Source organism: Vigna angularis, chromosome 10, assembly GCF_016808095.1.
Source record: "Vigna angularis cultivar LongXiaoDou No.4 chromosome 10, ASM1680809v1, whole genome shotgun sequence".
Classification (NCBI taxonomy): Eukaryota; Viridiplantae; Streptophyta; class Magnoliopsida; order Fabales; family Fabaceae; genus Vigna; species Vigna angularis.
In genome coordinates, this window is record NC_068979.1 from 24,058,437 (window position 1) to 24,079,618 (window position 21,182).

Below are 21,182 nucleotides of genomic sequence, written 5' to 3' on the forward strand. Positions count from 1 at the left end.
GTCTGTGTGTGTGTGTCTGTATGTGTCCATGTGTGTCTGGATGTTTGGGTGTATGTGTGTGGGAATGTGTGTGTGTGTGTGGGGGGGGGGTGTTGTGTGTGTGTATGTGTGCATTTGTTTATGTCTGTGTGTGTGTGTGTGTGTGTGTGTGTGTGAACGCGCGTGTGTGTGGGCGTGTGTGTGCAGGTAGGATTGTGTGTCTTTATGGGTGTGTGTGTGTGTGTTGTCTTTGCGTTTGTGCATGTATATGTGTTTGTGTCTATGTTTGTGTCTATATATGTGTGTCTGTGTGTGTTTGTATATGTGTCTGTGTCTGTGTTTGTATGTGCGTGTGTGTGTTTGTGTTTGTGTCTATGTGTATGTCTGTGTTTGTGTATGTATGTCTATGTGTATGTGAATGCGTGTGTGTGTGTGTGTCTTTGTATGTGTGTCTATGTGTGTGTGTCGGCGTCTGTGTTTGTTTGTTTGTGTCTATGTGTATGTTTATGTGTTTGTTTGTTTGTGTCTATCTGTGTTTGTGTGTGGGCGTCAGTGTGTGTGGGCATTTGTATGTGTGGGAGTGTGTGTGTGTGTGTGTGTGTGTAGGCGTGTATGTGTGTGTGGGCATCTATGTGTGGGGGGGTGTGTTTGTTTGTTCGTGTGTGTATGTGTGTGTGCATGTGTGTGTGCATGTGTGTGTGCGTGAGCGTGTTTGTGTCTGGATGTTTGGGTGTATGTGTGTGGGCGTGTGCGGGATTGTGTGTGTGAGTGTGTGGGCGTGTGTGCGTTTCTGTGTGTGTCTATGTGTTTGTGTGTGTGTCTTTGTGTGTGAGCATGTGTGTGTGTGGGGGGGGGTGTGTTTGGGTAGGATTGTGTGTTTGTGTGGGGGTGTGCGCATGTATGTGTGTGGGCGTGTGTGTGGGTCTTCGTGTGCATGTGCTTGTATGTGCGTGTGGGGGCGTGTCTATGTGTGAGCATGTGTAAGTGTGGGGCTTTGTATGTGTGCGAGTGTGTGTGTGTGTGTGTGGGCATGTATGTGCATGTGGGCATGTGTGTGCGTAGGGGGGGTATGTGTTTATGCGTGTGTCTATGCGTGTGCATGTGTGTGTGTGTGTGTGTTTAATGTGCATGTGTGTGCGTGTGCGTATTCTTATGCGTGTGATTGTGTGTGGGCGTATGTGGGGGGGGGGGGGGTGGGGGGGCTTGTGTGTCTATGTGTGTGTGTGTGTCAATGTGTGTGTGTGTTTTTGTGTGTATGTGTGTGTGTGTGTGTATGTGTATGTGTGTTTATGTGTGTTTGTGTGTATGTGTTTGTGTTTATCTGTGTGTGTCTAGGTGTTTTGGTGTGTGTGCGTTTGGTTGTGTCTGTGTGTGTGTTTGTCTGTCTGTGTATGTGTGAGCATATGTGTGTGTGTGTGGGCGTGTGTGTAGGATTGTGTGTTTGTGTGGGTGTGTGTGCACATGTATGTATGTGGGCATGTGTGTGGGTTTGCGTGTGTAAGTGCATGTGCATGTACTTGTGTGTGTATGTGTGTGTGTGTGTGCGTATCCATGTGTGTGTGCTTGTCCTTGTGGATGTGTGCGTATGCTAGTGCTTGTAGGTATGCTTGTGCGTGTCTGTGTGTGTGCATGTGTGTGTGTCCCTGTGTGTGTGTGTGTCTGTCTGTCTTTTTATGTGGGGGTGTCGGTGGATAGGCATGTGTGCTTGTCTGTGTGTGTATTTGTTTGTGTGTGTGTCTGTGTGTGAGAGTGTATTTCTCTATGTGTCTATTTGTGTGTGTCTGTGTGTTTCTCTGTCTGTCTGTGTGTGTGTTTATGTCTTTATGAATGCGTGTGGGCATTTGGGTGTGTGTGTGTGGGTGTTCAGGTGCGTGTGCATGTGCTTGTGCGTGTGCGTGTGCTTGTGTGTGTGCGTCTACGTGTGCTTGTGCGCGTGCGTTTGTGGGTGTATGCGTTTACGTGTGCGTGTGCATGTGTGCGTGTGTGTGTGTCTGTCTGTCTGTCTGTGTGTGTGTGTGTGTTTGTGTGCGTACGAGTGTATGTCTGTATATGTGTTTGTTTTTGTGTGTGTGTTTGTGCCTATGTCTGTGTATGTTTGTGTGTGTGTCTCTATGTGTGTATTTATGTGTCTTTGTGTGTGTCTGTGTGTGTGTTTATATGTGCGTGTGTGTATATGTGTGTGTTTGTGTGTATATGTGTGTGTTTGTGTGTGTCTGTGTGTGTATTTTTGTGTGTATGTGTGTGAATGAGAGTATGTGTGTGTGTGTGTCTCTATATGTGTCTATTTGTGTCTATCTATGTCTCTGTGTGTGTGTGGGGGGGGGTGGCGTCTTTGTGCGTGTGGGCGTATGTTTCTGTGTGTGTCTATGTGGGTGTGTGTGTGTTTCTACATGTGCAAGTGCGTGTGCATGTCTTGTGCCTATGCGTGTGCGTGTGCATGTGCTCTTGCTTGTGCTTTGTCGTGTGCATGTGCATGTGTGTGTGTGGTTCTGTCTACGTATCTGTGTGTGTGTGTGTGTGTGTTCATGTGTGTGTCTGTGAGCGCGCGTGTGTGTGTTGGCGTGTCTGTGTGTGGCCATATATGTGGTTATGGGCGTTTGTGTGTGTAGGCATGTGTGAGCGTGTGTGTTTGTGTGGTCGTGTGTATGCGTGTGCGAGTGTGTGCATGTGTGTGTGTGTGTGTGTTTGCATGTGTAGGTAGTTCTACTTGTGCATGCGTGTGCATGTGCTCTTGCTTGTGCTTGTGCGTGTGTGTATCTGTATGTGGGTGTATGTGTGTCTGTGTGTGTGTCTGTGAGCGTGTGTGTGTGGGTTGGCGTGTCTGTGTGTGAGCATATATGTGGTTATGGGCGTTTGTGTGTGTGTGTGTGGGGGGGGGGGGGATTGTGTGTTTGTGTGGCCGTGTGTGTGTGTGCGTGGGTGTGTGTATGTGTGTGCTTGTGTATGTATGGGTGTGTGTGTGTGTGTGTTTGCGTGAGCAGGTGCGTGTGCATATGCTTGTGCGTGTGCTTGTGTGTGTGTGTGTGTTTGTGGGTGTGTGCGTTTACATGTGCGTGTGCATGTGCGTGTGTGTGTGCATGTGTGTGTGTGTGTGTGTGTGTGTTTGTGTGTGTGTGTGTCTATGTATGTGTCTGTGTGAGTGTTTGTGTGTGTGTGTGTGTTTGTGTGCGTGCAGTGTATGTTTGTATATGTGTTTGTTTTTGTGTGTGTGTTTGTGTCTGTGTGTATGTATGTTTGTGTGTGTGTCTCTATGTGTGTGTATTTATGTGTCTTTGTGTGTGTCTGTATTTGTTTCTATGTGTGTGTTTGTATGTGCGTATGTGTTTGTGTGTGTGTTTATGTGTATGTCTGTGTGTGGCTATGTGTGTATGTGTGTGAATGAGTGTGTGGGTCTCTATGTGTGTCTATCCGTGTCTATCTATGTTTGTGTGTGTGTAGGTGTGGGCGTCTTTTTGCGCGTGGGCGTATGTTTCTATGTGTGTCTATGTGTGTGTCTGTCGACGTTAGTGTGCGTGTAGGCGTGTCTGTGTTTGGGCGTGTGTGGGTGGTCGTTTGTGTGTGTGTGCGTATGGGATTGTATGGCCGTGTGTGTGCGTGTGCGTGTGTGTATGCGTGTGTGTATGTGTTTGCGTGTGCAAGTGTGTGTGCATGTGCTTGTGCGTGTGCGTGTGCGTGTGCATTTGTGGGTGTGTGCGTTTACGTGTGCGTGTGCATGTGTGCGTGTGTGTGTGTCTATGTCTGTGTCTGTATGAGTGTGTGTGTGTGTGTGTGTGTGTGTGTGTGTGTGTGTGTTTGTTTGTGTGCGTGCGGGTGTATGTCTGTATATGTGTTTGTTTTTGTGTGTGTTTTTGTTCTGTGTGTGTGTATGTTTGTGTGTGTGTCTCTATGTGTGTGTATTTATGTGTCTTTGTTTGTGTCTGTATTTGTGTCTTTGTGTGTGTTTGTATGTCCGTGTGTGTATATGTGTGTGTTTATGTGTATGTGCGTGTGTGTCTGTGTGTGTATGTATGTGTGTGAATGAGTGTGTGTGTGTGTGTCTCTATGTGTGTCTATTTGTGTCTATCTATATCTATGTGTGTGTGTGGGCGTCAATGTGCGTGTGGGCGCGTGTGTATGTGGGTGGGTGTGTGTGTGTGTGTGGGCGTGTATGTGCGTGTGGGCATTAGTTTGTGAGGGGCGGTGTGTGTGTTTGTGCGAGTGTCTGTGTGCGTGCATGTGTGTGTATGGTCGTCTGTGTGTGTTTCAATGTGCATGTGTGTGTCTGTGTGTGTGGGTCTGTGCGTGTGTGTGTGTGAGAGAGTGTGTGTTTGTATGTGCATGTGTATGCGTGTGTGCGTGTGCATGGATGTGTTGTGTAAAACATTGTTTGAGTTATTTATTAAGAGTTCACACATTTGTTATAATAGAGAGTCTTTTGCTTCATTGATTATCTCATATATATATATATATATATATATATATATATATATATATATATATATATATATATATATATATATATATAAAAAATATGGTGGAGTAGTTCTTACATAGTGAAATGCTTGGATTGTAACAAAAAGAAAATTTAATATCCATGAATTTGCTTCTAAATCAACATCTTCAATTAGTATATTTGTAGAACATAATTAATAAGAGTGTTTTAAAATTTTATTTATTGAATATTTTTTTATGAATAAATTTATATGCAGTGTGATTATTATATGGTAAATTTATGAGATTTCTAATTTATTTTTAATTCTAAATAATTTTCATTTTGATGCCATTTATTCGTCATTTGAAATAATGATAAAAAAGTAATAAATTTTAAATATTTTTTAAGATTTAAAATAATTTATTATGTTTAACATATTGATATAAATTATTTCAAAAAAATAGTTATTATTAAAAGCTTGAACATCCATAATATAACATTTCTTTTTCAACATTTTTTTATTCCATATAAAAGTGGTATCGTAAATATTTGAATCCTAAAATAAATTACTTAGAATACTTCAAAGGTTTAATCATTCTGATAGTCTCTATTTATGTTGAATTTTCTCAAATAGATTCCTCTTTTTTCTATTGTCTCATTTGGATCCTTAAAAGTGAAAAATCAATGCAATTAGGTATGTGTTGTTAAATTGGGTTAACAAAGTTAAAATTTGGTTGAGCTACCACTATGACCTGGTTTTATTAAATTGTGTGGCAGATAGATGACATGATACCTAATTTGGTTGAGCTGTCACTATGATACATTAAACAATTAAAGAATAGATTTCTGATAAAAATTGAAATTGGAAATCGCAATTTTGGCTACGACGAAGGAGGCGCGATTTCTTCTCTAACGAAAATTAGGGTTTTGTGTTTTGGTGCCTTGTGGGTTACTGCGATAGTGGTAGCCATGAAGCAGCTTGATTTGTGTCTTAGTTTTATGTGATTTGGGATGAGGTATTTTTGTGCGATTTAGAGTTCATGAATTCTTTGGTTGCAGGTTCCATGGAGTTCACAATTTGGGAAGATGAGATGTAGGTGATTCGTAGCTTGGTTGAGTTCGTTGCATGTTTGTGGAGACTTGATGGCACAAGGCTGCTGAAATTGACGCACAAAAAGCCTAACTTCATTTTCACCACATTTTTCCCACAAAGAAAAAAACTCTCTTACCACTTTCTCTCTTCCTTCAACCCTAACCTCGTCATCTTTTCTTCTTTCACAAAAGTATTGCTTCTCTTTCATCCCTTCTTCACTCTTCCAACAACTCTTTCCACCCTTACAATTCATCTTCGCCACTTTCTTTTCTCAACAACGCAAACATTTCTTTTACATGTTTTTTGTTTTGCGATGACTGTCATGACTTGTCCATGGTGGTCCACGATGATGCGAAGATGGCGCAATATCGAACACTTTGTGAATCCTAAAATCGTTGTATCTCCAATCTCGAATCCTATCTTCCAATTTCATTTTCATGAACCCTAATTTTGTGATCCCAAATTTCAATTCTCAGAAACCTTTTTTTTTTAATTACACGTATTTCACGAAACTTGCTCTGAATGTGTCATGTCAATTAATGATTCCACATCATTTTGACAACTCAGCTTCATTTAAACTTCGTTCATCCAATTTAACGGCAGAAACCCAATTGCATTGATTTTGTACTTTTAGAGACCCAATTGAAAAAAAATAAAAAGGGAACCTATTTGAAAAAACAGAACTATCAAACTGATTAAACATACTTTAAATAAAGAAAGAAAGGGTAAAATTATAATTTTAAAATATATGGAGGTCTACGAAAAAAATTAGGGTGTTGCTCCCTCCACCACCCTAAGTGCTTCTGCACCTCCTCACTATTTTATTTTATTCCAAAAATACTCTACATCTCCCCACTATTTTCTTTTATTCCAAAAATACCCTACACCTCCCCACTATCCTCAACAATCTTTCTCTTTCTCTCTCTGCACTAATGAAGCATTCATATGGCTTAGATTTAAACTTGTGATATATTGCAAAATATAAAATTCAGAGGAAACTTCAATATTAGTGTTTTTACCACTTTCATTTTATAAACTTAAAAGTTAGATGCAAATACAAAATAATGAACATAATAATATTAATAGTAAATAATATATTATTATTATTATTATATACTAACTTTATAATAACGAAAGAACTAAATAAATTCCAAATCTTTAACAAATAACTTTTCTTTTATATTTTAAGTATTTAATAATATTTTTATATTCTTTATCTAATAAATTAAATACTTTATTCAAGTTATTTGAGTCAAACATGTCGGTAAGTTAAAACATAATATAATGTTAAAAATTATAAATATTAAATGTAAAAAAAAACACACATATATATAAACATTTTTCTAGAAATTTAGAACAAAATTTTACCATTTATTAAGTAATTTAAAGAGAAAAAAAATATATTGAACAGTGAAAATAAGATTGAATCAAACTTATTTAAGGGAAAATGTAAATAAAATTTTACAATATATCACAAGTTTAAATCTGAGCCATGTGAATGCTCCATTAATGTAGAGAGAGAAAGAGAAAGATTGTTGAATATAATGGAGATGTGTAGGGTATTTTTGGAATAAAAGAAAATAGTGAAAAGATGTAAAGTATTTTTGAAATAAAAGAAAATATTGGAGAGATACAGAGCACGGTGGTGAAGGGAGCAACACCCGTTATCTTTAGGTTTTAGTCCATCAATATTGTTGGAATAACAAACCCAATCATGCAATGATCCAAAAATATATTATGGAGCTGGACTATTTTTTATCATTCGGCCCAAATCAAAATTTAAAATGGAGTATAAACATATTTGAAATCGAAATTAAGTTACATATGCAAATACTGTCTCAATTTGTTTTAATATTAATAAAGAATATTTGAATTGATCTATAATCTTTATAAGAAATTTTAAGAACACACCTCTAACTCAATTATAGAAATAGTGAATTTAAGTAAAAGTATTTTGAGCAGGGCTAACAAGACAATTTTTCTTATTAGTGCTAACGTCATATTTCTCTTAATATAATTTTTTTTATTTACTAAAAAGTACAAAATCATAGATGAATTTCAGGCTTCTCGTGTGGGTTTCAACAGTTTTTAAATTTTTTTAATTTAGTTGAATGTGAAAAATATATATTTTGGTAATTATAAACAAAATGCATCATTGGTATGAATTTTTAAAGGAAATAAACTTACAAGACAATTTTTTTATTGGACAATGGTGTACAATATATAAAATAGCATACTATGCAATTGTGGACTAAAAATACTATTAGTGATGGCTTTCAATGTATTCCCTCTAAATGCTATTTCCATTATTTTAAATTTATTGATAATTACATAATTATATATGAAACTCATTAAATATGAAACAAAATCTAAATTCTTTTATAATCTCTACTCTCTTTTTTTTTTCAAAAAATAACAAAATTGATTAAGTACTATATTAGTAATATTTTTCAATTGTAGATAATTTATTTTATAATACATCTTTACTTCTCTACCAAATAATATTTAATGTAATATTAGAAATGGTACAAATTCACATAATTGCTTTGTTTGGGAAAACATGAAGTTGCCTTCATAAAGTACTCAATCTCTTTAAAAGTAGGTTCTTTCTCAACCCTTTGTACATATTTAAGTTAATTAAAGTTAATTAAACTTAAACGGTGTGTACATATTTTAATAAAAAAGTATAAATAACTACTATATCAATATTCACAACATCAAAAAGGGAAAAAATATATTACTACAAATGAAAAAGTTTAAATTACGACAAACGAAAATTGTAAAAAAAAAAATTGTTGTTTGTTAATGTTAAATTAAAAATATAATAGTGTATCAATACCTTGAAAAATAAGAATCAATCCAAATAATTAAAAAAAAAGTTAATAAAAAAATGGTGATAACAAACTTTTAGAAAATTGTATAAAGAAGAGAAGAATAGAGTCTGGTAATACGATGAAATAAAGATCATCAAAAGTAATTTTTTTTTTCTTATTAGGAATTGGTGTTGCTACTACAATTCTTTATGTTGAATAAATATATAATTAAAAATTAATTATAAATATATAGGATCAAATGATGCGTCATCTTGATTTATGATTAAAACTTATAATAGAATAATTAAAAGATTAATTTTATGATTAATTAGAAATGCCAACAAATGAGTTTCATTATTTTATATTTATTTTTGAGGAAAAAAATCATCTTTATCTCATATCCTAATTCTACAGATATTATTTTTCTTTCATCTACACTCTCATTAGGTAATCGGTATGTCAGACCTCAGAAAACGCACCCAAAACCCCCCGTCAGAGTATTTAAAACGCACCTAAAACCCTCTGCGCGGACGCCAGGTGTCAAGCGTCGAAGATTCGAAAATCAGATAGTGGAAGGCAGGTGTCAGCGAGTGAGCGGACGATCGTCCTAAAGTGGGAAGCAAAACTGAATTTTTGAAAACCTCGTTGCACTCACTCTGCATGCACCCTTTCTTCCTCAAAACTCTGATCCTTTCATCTTCTCCTACTTCTCTCTAAACGTTTTCCATTCTCTCTACCAAAACTCATCTATTTACTCCTCCGATCATATTTCAGAAACCGTAGAAGAGTTCCCGGCGTCATAAGCTTCATTTTGAACCGATCATTTCCGCGTTCTGAAACTGGTAAGTTTTCTCTTCCTAAACCGTTCGTTCTTGTCAACATGCAAACCAAGTTCTGGTTTCATGAGTCCTTAGTTTAATGTTGAATCCTTGCTGGTTTGTTATTTGATTTTGGTTAGAAGAGTAGTTGAGCGTTGAGGGTAGAAGGAATCTTAGTTCTTTTACAAACCGAGTTGCAGTCCGTAGGACGTCCGTTCACACTAGAGGTAAGGAAAGCTTATTCAATTTAATTCTTATGTTTTTACTGTACTGCATGGACGTTCGTTGAGTTGTATGAAGCATGACTATGTGATGATTGATTATTTGATATGTGAAAATGACTGAGTTGATGTATGAGTAATATGAAATGGGCTATAGTAGTAAGTATGAAATTATGAAGTATTATGCTGAGGAATGAATTTGATTATATGTGAATCCTGAATAAGAAATTTCCCTATGATATTGAACGTTCGACATTGAACGGTCCTTGACCATTCGGTGTTTCATATAAACTCTTTTGAGATTGAATTCTTTCATTTGGAAAGAGTTCTAGTTAAGGATGAGCGTCTTCTTGTAATAGTACTATGTTTGAGTGTTCGGCCAAACATAGATGTACTTGAGTGTTACGTGAGAAACTGAAAATCTTGTAAACAAATATTTATATGTTTAGTTATTCTTCAACAATGTCTCCAATGTGTTTTATCCCTATGATTATTAATGTTCCTATTATAAGTTCAAATTAGTGATAAGTCTCAACTCTCGCTCCCATAATGAGTGGCGTTCGGTCTTACACCGAACGCTCACAACCCTTTTAATTTAGTTATCTTGATGAAACAGCGTTCGTCCAAATTCAGTAGAAATTCCGTTACCGTGTTCGGTCATTAACCGGCACTTAGTCTTGATATATATATATATATATGTATGAATTATTCGATGTCGATTCTTAAAAGGACGTGGCACGTATACCTTTGTTGTCTCCGACCTAGAGTCCCCCATACCTGATGTATTCTTCGAGTGTTGATCGTAGTTCACGAGAGTCAGTTCATTTAACTGATTCATGTTGTAAGTAACGTTCGTTATATATCGTATAGCTGTGCTAGATTTATTCTTAAATCTGAAATTTACCCCTTCAGTCTTATTTTATCCTGGAATGAGAGATTTCACGGTCTCGTTCCTCTCGTTCGTCCTCGTTCTAAAGAGGGCTGAACGTTCGATATTTGACGTTCTTGGAAAGTGTGAGAAAAATGGCATTAAAGTGAAGAATTATAAAAGAGGAAAAGTATATAAGATGAATGAAAGGTTGTGGATTTTGAACGAGCGTTCCGGGGAGGAACGACTCATGAGTGAATATTTGAAAGTTGTAAGGTATGATTGTGGTAACACTAAGCTGTCGATTCATCCTGATGTTCCGTGAGTACTCGTCCTCACGTAGAGGAGAGTAGGTCATGTGTGGGAACGGCAGGAGGTCCTAGTCCTTAGGGTCACTTTGGACAGATAGGGCTAACCTCAGGTGGCAGCTGTTGAGGGCATCCCAGTTACTACATCACCCGGGTGCACGAACGTCGTAGCTACACAGATTTCATACAGTCCGGACGGTCGGTCTAGTAGTAGGCCTTGCTTTAAGTGTATTGTTAACTTTATATGTGTGTTGATGCATGAATTGTATGTTTGACAACTGAATTAAATTACATAAGCTTACCCTGTGTTTTCCTTGTGTTGTCCCGTCCTGTACGTTCGTCTTGTCGTTGCGATGATCATCCGTGTGGATGTGAGCAGAGGGAGACGCACTTCTTGAAGAGGCGCTGGAAGAAGAAAATTTGGAAGGTGCGAACCTCATCGAAGTTGAAGTAAAGGCCGAACAGTAGTGCGTTCGGTTGGTTGAATAGTCTAATTAGTGTAAGGTGTCGTTCGACCACCTCTCCTTTATTAGGAATGACCGTTCGGTAAATCCCTTTTGTAAACCGTTCGGTCAGTTACGTTCTAATAGTATAGTTTATGTTTGAACTCTTACTGTTTATTGTGCGTTCGGTCTAAGCTGCACGTTTTCTTTGATGTAAGACTGAACTGATATATTACTAATGGTAATTATTTCTATTGTATGGTTATTACTGTATTTTTGGGGATGTTACACGGTACATAATTATACGGTATCTATATTATTTTTTTACTTTAATTTCAACTACTAATTTTTATAAAATAATTAAAAATTATGATAAAAAACATAATATTATTAAATATTTAATATTAAAAATATAATATTATTATATCTTTAATATTAAATATTTTAAATATTATAATTATATTCATTTTAAATTAAAATATAAAAAAAAATTATTAGAATCAAAATATTTATTAAATTTCTAAATATTAATAAAATCTAGCAAATAAAATTTAAAAATATTTTAAAACAAATGAAAGGAAAAAAAATGTTCAAATTAAAAAAACATTTTAAATGTTTGCTCACATAAAAAACAAAAATTAAACTAATAATTATTAAAATTTAACATAATGTTTTTTTGTTTTTTGAACTTTAATAACTTAATAGATTTTTTATATGCTAATAATAATTATTGAACACTTAAATTGAAAAGATTAAACACTATCATACAATTAATAAAAATATTAAAAAAAGTAAAAATATTTAAATGTAAAAGAAAATTTAATTACATCATATAATTAGACAAAGTTTATGATCAGAAAAAAATATAAAGGAGGATGAATATTACAGTGGGTACAGGATGTGAGAATATGTACATTTCCATTCTCATCTCCATACTCAACTGAAAAAGTAGTTATTACTCGTACTCATTTAATGTGAGAATTTTTTGTTAAAATAAAATAAGTTTAAACAGTACAAAGAACAAAATTATTTCTCATCCCTAATATTAATACATCTTAAAAAGTATTAGACTATATCGAACTTACCTAACAAAAGTTCACTTGAATAAAAATTCATATATAAAAGAAAATTATTTAAAAAGCAAAAGCATTGTTCATTTATGATCATGTGCGTTGATTTGAGTTTCATATTATCTCGTAGCACCTTATATTTACAATTTAGCTGAATAGGGCATAATCATATATATAGGATTGAAAACTGTGAAATGAAATTATTATAAGGAGATCTCCACCTACTATAAGAACACTAAGAAACTTAAATATTTTATATTTTTATTTCATTTTAAATTTTAATGGTTTTAGTTTCAATTATATAAAAGGTTAATTCAAAATTAATTTTGTCCAATTCAAATAAATACTTAATACACAATAAATGTATAAGTATTCACTCATGAAAACACATATGCTCCATCTGGGAAAGGTGGTGCCTAGACCCATTCTTTGTAAGCACCACTTGAATGATATCTCCTATCTTTTTTCAATAATTCTCTCTAATTTATAGTGTTTTCTTTTTTCACTTCATAACAAAGTCTGTAAGATATAGAAAAATAACATTTAATAATTTGTAATTGGTAATAAAAGCAAAGCCCAAGTCACAAGGCCCAAAATCTACCCTCTCTTTTTCATCAGAGAACAAAAACTGAGTTATGCTTTGTGCAGTTAATCGACAATGCAAGGGTTTCGACGAATCACCACAGCGACCATCTCCACGGCAAAGCAATTCAACTCTCTAACATCCATTATTCCTGCCGATACGCATTTCTCTCCTTCCGACAAAGTTCCAGTGACGAGAAGGTGGCTGTCGAGCCGCAAGTCCCGGAGCGGCGAGGACGAGTGGAACGAGGCTTGGGAAACGGCGTGGCTGCCGGAGGACTTAACACCGAAGACGCGAGCTCCATGGGAAAGCGACGTCAACTTCCCTTCCTCCTCTTCCTCCGCCGCAGTGGCGGTTGACGCCGTGCCCGAGGCCGACGAGGAGACGAAAGCGTTCGTGGCGGAGATGAACGAGAATTGGAACGAGCGGCGAAGAGGAAGAGGATCGAAGGAGAAGGAGAAGAGGGAAGAAAATGGCACGCTTTACAGCGTGGAGAATATGAAGAAGGATTATCGACTGAAGAAACAGAGGCTGCACGCTGGACTGTGGTTGAAGGAGATTGAGAAACTCGAGGAGGCAAAATTGGCCGATTCTGACATTTCTGCTGGCGATGACATTCAGAGATTGATTGATAGTTGCTCCGAGTATACCTCTCGCTCTCTTACCCCTTTTAAATTGGATCATGGTTCTTGAGATGCTGTTTTATATTGGTATTTGAGTTTGTGGTTATTAATTTGTTATTGATTTAAGTCCCTGATACTGAAATCTCATCAAGCATTATGGTTATATTCAAACTTTTATAATCTATTCTCGTGTAGAGTGTACAATTTGAAGTAGTTATTGACTTTGGGATTTCTAATGAAGCATGTTGTGCGGTATGTTTAGAACCGGATTAGTTCTTGTTCTATATTATTGTATACTGTGATATTATTGACCAATCACCATCTCTCCCAATATTTTGAACTATAGGTTAAGGCTTGCGAATTTATGATTAAGTTTAACGAGTGTTAGCTACTTACTATTCTGACATATTCTCCCTTGCTGGTCTCTTTTTTAAAACTACAAATTCATGAGTGTGGAGCTCATTAAATAAAGAGTGAAGCCTAATTATTTTCATGATTTGCATCAAACTTCGGGTAATAGTAGAGTGTGTTAGAAGATGTATTGCTAAGAACTTTCTTAGTTTTATATATCTAAAGAACTGCCAATAGTACATTTATATTATTCGTTGAAATTTGTTGAAAATCACTGAAGTATGTGTATATATGTTCAAGTGGTAGCGTCTTGTGTTTCATAATTATGTGGTCCAGTTTCGAATCCTAGTAATGTCCCTTTAGGTATGGATTAAACCGTTTCGGAAGAGAATTCATATTGTGTGCACACTTAGGCATGCTATGAGAAAGCTCATTGTGTTTGAATTGCAGGTAATTCATGGACGCAGTCCCCCTTCCTTGTATTGTAACTCGATTTATAAGAAATGGCGTGGTAGGGGAATTGAACTTTCGACCAGTTGGTTGTAGAAATATCTAATGTGTGCCTTTCTTTTAATGCCATTAATATGGTATTGCTTTTAAAAGACGTGGCCTAATTAATGGTAGCAAATGAAAATCTATGAATAAGTACTTGTATTTTATTTGCGGGGAATGCCAAGGTTTTTCCTTCACGGCAGAATTATTCTTTGTAGATCCCAGATAGGGCTATGACTAGGTATTAACTGCTCACTATTTAATTTTTTTTCTTCAATGTCTTATGTTATTTTCTTACTTTGTTTCGCACACTAATGTAGATGTATGGCCATTCTGTTTTTTCTACACTATGGATTTTCTGGTCTCTTGTTTCTGTGCACATTAAGGTCTCATAGCATCGTAGTTATAGCTTTTTTCATCTTAGTATTATCTCTACTTGTGAATGTTGTACTTAAATGACCGAACGACTGCAGCATTTTTTACCCTGGCAATAATGATCTCAACAATGCACAAGTGCAAACTGCGGAGTTCAAAAATATGCCTGATGGATGGGAAACGATATCAAAAAATCAAGAAGGAAATGTCTGGGAGATGTCCCAGAGAGAAGAAGATATACTTCTCCAGGAATTTGAACGACGTATTGCCTATAGCAAATTTCAGGTGTGTATAAAAACAATAGATTGCCATGTTGCTTTTCTAATCCCAATATAAAGTGTTGGTATTCTTTATAGGAATCATGGAGTATAACGCCAGATACCTAGTTTTTCTCTTTATCATTGACAACTTGATAAAACTTGTATGCAGATTGCTAGTTTTATCAAGACTCACATATTTAGCAGGAGGAGGCCAATTGATGGGTGGAAATATATGATAGAGGTGGTGGGACCAAATGCTAAGAGAGGAAAGGGTAGTGTTTCGAGAGTACCAAGTCTGTCTGATCCCTCTACACAACCTTTTAAGGAGGAGAAAAATTCAGTTGACAAGACTTACCTTCCTCTTCAGAGAAGGTAGCTTGCTCATGTTGGTGCAGCGGTCGTTTGATTCAAAAATGGGTGAATAAAGGACAGTTACTGCTACTTAGCCTATATTGACAACAGATGCTCTCCATGCAATCTCTGCTAAGGTTCAAAACCGTGGTTGAATTATAAAAGCAGGTGACGATATGACCCAGAATGAATGTGATACTAATTAGTGGCCTAAAAGCAAAAGGAGTTTTCTCTTTTGCCATGTTAAATATTACTCTAATATGTGAAAGCATTTAGGGTTAAACTGGAGGATGTACACGAGGATATTGAATTGGGCTTCACAATTTTTTTAACAGGTGTTTAATATCTATAGCTATGTATTTATTTACTCGTCCAAATCATATGAAGAATGCACTGGAGGTTGCATATAGGATTGTTGATGCATCAAAATAGGAACACGGCGTGCATTATATTAATTGAACATGCAGAAATAGTAAATCTGTGCCTATTGAAGCATTATAAACAATTAATCTGGTTCGATTGGTTGAGATTCAGGTCAGGTCAAACTTAATGTGGTTTTGCGCAAGTTGTCTCACTAATTCTACATGTCTGTTAAAGAAAATAAACAGATTTAGGCTGCTATTTGTCATGTTTTTTCAATATCCATTAGCTAAAGTTAATTTTTAGGTATTGAAGATTGCAAGCCATATATTATTTCGAATAAAATTTTGCAATGAATAATATAGTGGAGTACAACATGACCGTATGACTCGTTCAATTTCAGACAAATTTCAGAAGAAATACCCACGGTATACTTAGGTTGCTAAATAAATCAAGAGCTATTTCAAGGTACTTTATGCAAAAGGGTGTTTTAAGAAAAACAAAAACAAAAACCCTTTGTGCATCCCTTAACTAAAAAAATGATTTTTTTTAAAAGGGACTCCAAACAAAATCTTACAATTAGTAACGTACAAAGCATAACCCTTCCAATATAGCTACCACTGCTTCTCTAGTGGTTTAGCATTTTCTATCCAAATGCTTTCCTTAAACATTGAGTTCTTTTTCATTAAAAGTTTATTTCTACCATGGAACTCTAACATACTTATATTTAAGGTAAAATTCTATGCAATATATCGAGATATAATTTCAGTTCTAATTTACACTTGGAAGAACCTAGTTCTTTCTTTTTAAAGTGAATGAAAATCAGAGCCTTGTATTCACACACGAGAGCATTGCACAACTTCAGTCCTGCGTTACTGTTAGTAGTCTTCAATGAATAAATTGAATATATGCACATTTTTCTTATCAAATTTAGTTCAGCGAAAAGTAAAGTCAGTGTGTTCATATCCACATAGTTGAAGTCGAAAAAAACTTTGGAAAAGAAGGTAGTGATTACTCCTGACTCTGATCACGGCAATGATTCTCCATCACTTTCTCCATTTTTTTTATCTTTCCTCCTTTTGCCTTTATAGTTGAATTAACTAGATGAAATATCTCAACCTGAACTAGACTTATATCTAGATTAACTAAGTTCATAAGTCTTACACTTAAATCACTATTAAAGTATCGCCACGGTGATACTACAGATGAGTTTAAGGGTTAACACAGTTAATTAATATATATAATCATCATCAAAGATCATATAACTTCCGTTCCTCCGTCCTCTAGCTTCTCTGTCAGCCTGCATATATCAACAACCAAACCATAAGTGTTTTTTATGATTAAAAACAAACCTAGCTACATATATTTTCATGCTTAAATTGCACTAAAACAGGGATGCTTCCTATAAATTCTGTTCTCAATGAAATTAACAAAAGTAACTATAATTTACATCTAAAACCTTCCATAAGATTCTTGGTTTCCATAACTACTGGTCACAAAAAAATTTGGACAATGTGTACCTTGGTTATGAGTCTTTCAAATGCTTCAGTTCCATGCTCTTCCATGTACCTCTCAGCAGCAGAAAGGACATCATCCTGCTTACTAAATATGTTCTTTCGAGGAACATACCACATTTGAGAGGCTCCTGGAAACTTTGGCATTTGTGGCATTTGTGGATTCATATAGAATGGTCTAACATAGTGCCTATAAACATGTGCTGCCCCACTGAACTGCGGAAGAACTAGCCAGCAACTAAGTATCAACTTGGCATAAGGCCAAATGGCAAGCCTGAAATTAGGAACACAATTACATTGGAAAGTTACAATGGTTTAGTTTCTTAAAACTTTTCTAGCCAAGCAAAGAACTTGTGAGAGAACCTTTTGAAAATGAAAATTCCCCCCAAGTGATAACTAAAAGACTAATTGGTATTGGTAAATTACTTAAACTTAATTAAGTACTTAACCATAATCATGTTCATGTATTTAACTCAATGAATAAACACAAACTTAGTATTATGTATGATTATTAAAATGAGGCAAACTGCTAAATAATTGTTAATAATTTAAGAATGTGTACACTACTAAAACGTTTTTAATTTTTTTACACCTTTACTTGTAATTTTATTTGTTACTATCTTATATCTAATATTTAGTTAAGTCTGAATGTTTTTATAGTTCTCTTAAGGATAAAATATTTCATTAAAAAATAGTATGAAATAAAAAATTTAAAACTAAAATAAATAACATAATTTGAAAAGAGATAGTGATGAATGTTGATAGAATATTGAAGATAAAATATATATATATATATATATATATATATATTATAATAAGTTATAAACTCATATATTACTTAGCATTTAAAACAAAATGTTATAAATTAGTTAGCTGAACATGCTCACAACAAATGGCTCAATAATGGTCAAGGGTTCTTTCAAATAAAATAAGCTAGTTATCTTAAAAAGACCTGTAAAACACACTCAAAAGTTAAAACCCATGATTTTTAACTTAAAATTTGAACTTTAAATAAATAAAATCATTATGTTTTCAGAAACCAAAATAACAACGGAAGTGCATGAATGATTGTTTTTCTATTATTTCGTGGCTTTTTACCATTAAGGTATATTTTCATTATGAAATTATCAATGTGATAATTTTTTAAAAACATTTGAACTTGCACAAATCATGTTAAGTTGAAAAAGTCCTCTCATGCAGAGACGATTTTACTTTAAGTAAAATGAAATCATGTCAAGTCAAAACAAATTTCATAAAAAAATGAAGTCGTCACATCAGGCGATTTATGTGTTTTATAAAATAATAAAGAAGTCAAATGACAATGTGACTACTTCAATTTCTTTATGAAATGTGTTAAAGTCGAATGTACTATGATGTTGTCACATCTTGAGGTAATTTATGTGTTCTATAAAATGTAAAGAAGTCGTATGACATTGTGACGATTTCCATTTCTTCATGAAATGTGTTGAAGTCGAATGTAATGAAGTTGTATGATGTTGTGACAATTTCAGTTCTTTTATAGCATGAACTGAAGTTATAAAAGTGTTTTGGCTTGACTTGATTTCATTTCAATTAAAGTATAATCACCCTAGAATAGCATGACTTTTTCTTTATGAGGTGGTATCAATCTGGTATGACTTACCATGTTCAGTTCGAAATTTTTTTAAAAGTTACCCATTTTAGTAATTCAAAATAAAATTACACAAAAAATGGTAAAAAAAAAACTCATTTTGTTTTATAATTTTGAACTATTCAGCAATGATGCTTTCATTAAAATCTATAAAGATATGAAAATTGTTTCATAAACAGGAATGTTAAAAAGAGAAAGAAACAACTGATGAGAGACATTTTCCATCTTGTTTCACCCCTCCTTCAAGTTCACACTCTATTTTGTGCTTAACACCACCCTTTTACTTTCCACCATGTTTAGTTGATTTTGAAAACTAAAAACAGCACATAGAAAATCAAACACACCCTTCCCTTTCATACCTCTGTCAAGATTCAAACAATGCACCACAAAGAAATTGCATACTTCAATATAAAGCATCCAAAAAATGTTGAGATTCAGTGATTAACTTACACTTCAAGAACTTTGGAAAATGTGAGCTCAAACAGAGTGATCAAAGAATAGAGAACCCAATAAGTGAGCCATTGCTGATCATCAATACTAGACCTACTCTCTATGGCCTTTATCGAAGCATATCTGCCACAAACACCAAAAGATACACTCAAAAATCAAAACCTCAAACACTTTTTTCAAAAAGTCACATTCAAAAAACAAAAGTCATACTTACAAAGGGTAAACCAGGGTGACCAAGGGTCTGAACAAAAAGCAAAAACACAAATCTCAGATCAAAATGATTCAATGTAACACACAAAAAGTTTAAATTTTTCATGTGAATCTACATCATACAATGACATTCAAGCATAGAGATGTAATGGACAAGAAGCATACAGAGCAAGAACATCGAAGTTCTTGAAGAGAACTTGGAGAAAACTGTCGCCAGAAGTACCCATTTGATGCAATGTTGCTATTTTTCTTTGTGGATCCTTTTGATTGGAACACAGATGAGGGTTTGTAAAGCGAGACAAAGGAAAACAGAGAGGCTTCAAAAGTGGGACACTCCAAACAAGAAAGTAAAATTGAAAATGAAAGCATGTTGACAAAACAAAACCAGACCAGACCTTAACAAAAAGCTTATGTTTTTTATTATAATTTTTGTTTATATTAGTTATTTTATGAATGGATAAAATAAAACAAAAATGTGTAACTTTTGAGTAAAGCATTTTTATATTGTGATTTAATAATAATTTTAAATTTATCTTTTTATTGAAGATTACTTTTAATTGAGTAAATTATTCTTCATTAAAAAAATTATATAAAACACTACTTACATAATTATCCGTTTTTTTTCTAAGTATTTATTTGTTAATATGAAGACAAAGAAAACTTAAGAATCATTGAAAACTGATTTACATGAAAAATAATTATAAGTTAAGTTTTTATTTCCTTAATTTTTGTATAAAAATATATAATATATTTTGTCTAAAAAAGAGATATTTGAGAAAATTATTAAATGTGTTAACGCGGAACAGCGGAGGCTTATTTCTATTCTGAACGTATGTACATGGACACTGTTACGTAGTGGTACTGATAGAATTATCAGTGCCAGCTGTCACCAACTGATCTCACTCTTTTTATATATTTAAATAAAGCTTTATAATTGATTTATTTTTTATAATTTATTAATTTGGTTCATTTTATTTTTTAGTTGATTTATTTAAAAAAAATTAATTTGTAAGTTAACGATTATGTGCATATCACGTATCAATTGATTGATGAAATTTTAATTTTTTAACTTTTTTAATTTAAAAAATATAAATCGTCACATGTCAAATTATAATTATATTACAGTAACAATTTGACAATATAAGTATTCATGTTACATGTTTATTTTTAATTTAGTTTCTTTATTTAAAATTTTGGTTCAAATTTCTTTATTTTTAAAAGGATTTAATTTTAGACTAAATTGATAATTAAATTTAATTACAATTTATACATACGTGTTAAATTAAATTTTTAAAAGATCTAATGATTCATATAGTTTTATTTTCTAAAAAATTTCAAATATAAAAAATACAAATGAAAAAATATAAAAAAGTAATAACAGAGATAACTAAATTAAATTTTTTTTAAGAAACATTAGATAGTTAAACCAGAAAATAATAAAGAAATTAAAATGAACTAATGTAACATATTAGATTAAATCATCTATTAAATAAATATTTGTAGCATTTCAAAATAATACAATTTCTTCTGTTTTATCTTCTCAATAAAATATTCCCTCGAACCACGATTTACGGTCCCAAATACAGAGGATCGGATTACGACATTTTGTAATACCGTAATAATTGTATCGAAACAAGTAACTTTTATGAAATAGTGCTAATTTTACCTTATAATTTTAATATTTAAGAAATAGATTCGAATATCCATATAATTCAATCAATATGAGGTTAAATTTAAAAGTTATCAATAAAAAATCACATCAAACTTTCGCATAAAATAAAATAAATAACAATTGTCTTATCTCAAAAAAAGAAGTAATATTAAATTTAAATTTAAATTGTCAATTCTTTTTACACTTTGTATTATTTTTACAACCTCTTATAACATGAGATTTGCATACTTTTTAAGTATTAATAACTTTTATTTTCAATTTAATACACTGATCATATATACATTCAC

The 21,182-nt window shown here is 33.8% G+C and overlaps 2 protein-coding genes across 2 annotated transcripts; one reads left to right on the top strand and one right to left on the bottom strand.

Annotated features, from left to right (window-relative positions):
* Positions 1-12,615: 12,615 nt before the first annotated feature.
* LOC108334625 (protein GAMETE CELL DEFECTIVE 1, mitochondrial) lies at positions 12,616-15,391 on the top strand. Its single transcript, XM_017570509.2, has 3 exons — positions 12,616-13,251; positions 14,547-14,733; positions 14,878-15,391. Exons 1-3 carry the CDS (start codon positions 12,683-12,685, stop codon positions 15,082-15,084), a joined length of 963 nt encoding a protein of 320 aa, XP_017425998.1. The 5' UTR covers positions 12,616-12,682; the 3' UTR covers positions 15,085-15,391.
* Positions 15,392-16,301: 910 nt separating this feature from the next.
* LOC108335365 (HVA22-like protein c) lies at positions 16,302-19,583 on the bottom strand. Its single transcript, XM_017571374.2, has 5 exons — positions 19,389-19,583; positions 19,228-19,254; positions 19,014-19,136; positions 16,940-17,207; positions 16,302-16,719 (listed from the first exon to the last, which is right to left on the bottom strand). Exons 1-5 carry the CDS (start codon positions 19,448-19,450, stop codon positions 16,651-16,653), a joined length of 549 nt encoding a protein of 182 aa, XP_017426863.1. The 5' UTR covers positions 19,451-19,583; the 3' UTR covers positions 16,302-16,650.
* Positions 19,584-21,182: the final 1,599 nt, after the last annotated feature.

What these genes read in the sequence shown, in the direction of transcription:
- LOC108334625 (XM_017570509.2), top strand. Translation starts at nt 12,683, where the DNA reads ATGCAAGGGTTTCGACGAATCACCACAGCGACCATCTCCACGGCAAAG. An exon ending in TTGATTGATAGTTGCTCCGA is followed by an intron (nt 13,252 to 14,546) that starts GTATACCTCTCG and finishes GAACGACTGCAG; the next exon opens with CATTTTTTACCCTGGCAATA. An exon ending in TTGCCTATAGCAAATTTCAG is followed by an intron (nt 14,734 to 14,877) that starts GTGTGTATAAAA and finishes ACTTGTATGCAG; the next exon opens with ATTGCTAGTTTTATCAAGAC.
- LOC108335365 (XM_017571374.2), bottom strand. Translation starts at nt 19,450, where the DNA reads ATGGGTACTTCTGGCGACAGTTTTCTCCAAGTTCTCTTCAAGAACTTC. An exon ending in GTCACCCTGGTTTACCCTTT is followed by an intron (nt 19,137 to 19,227) that starts GTAAGTATGACT and finishes TGTTTGTGGCAG; the next exon opens with ATATGCTTCGATAAAGGCCA. An exon ending in TTGAAAGACTCATAACCAAG is followed by an intron (nt 16,720 to 16,939) that starts GTACACATTGTC and finishes TGATATATGCAG; the next exon opens with GCTGACAGAGAAGCTAGAGG.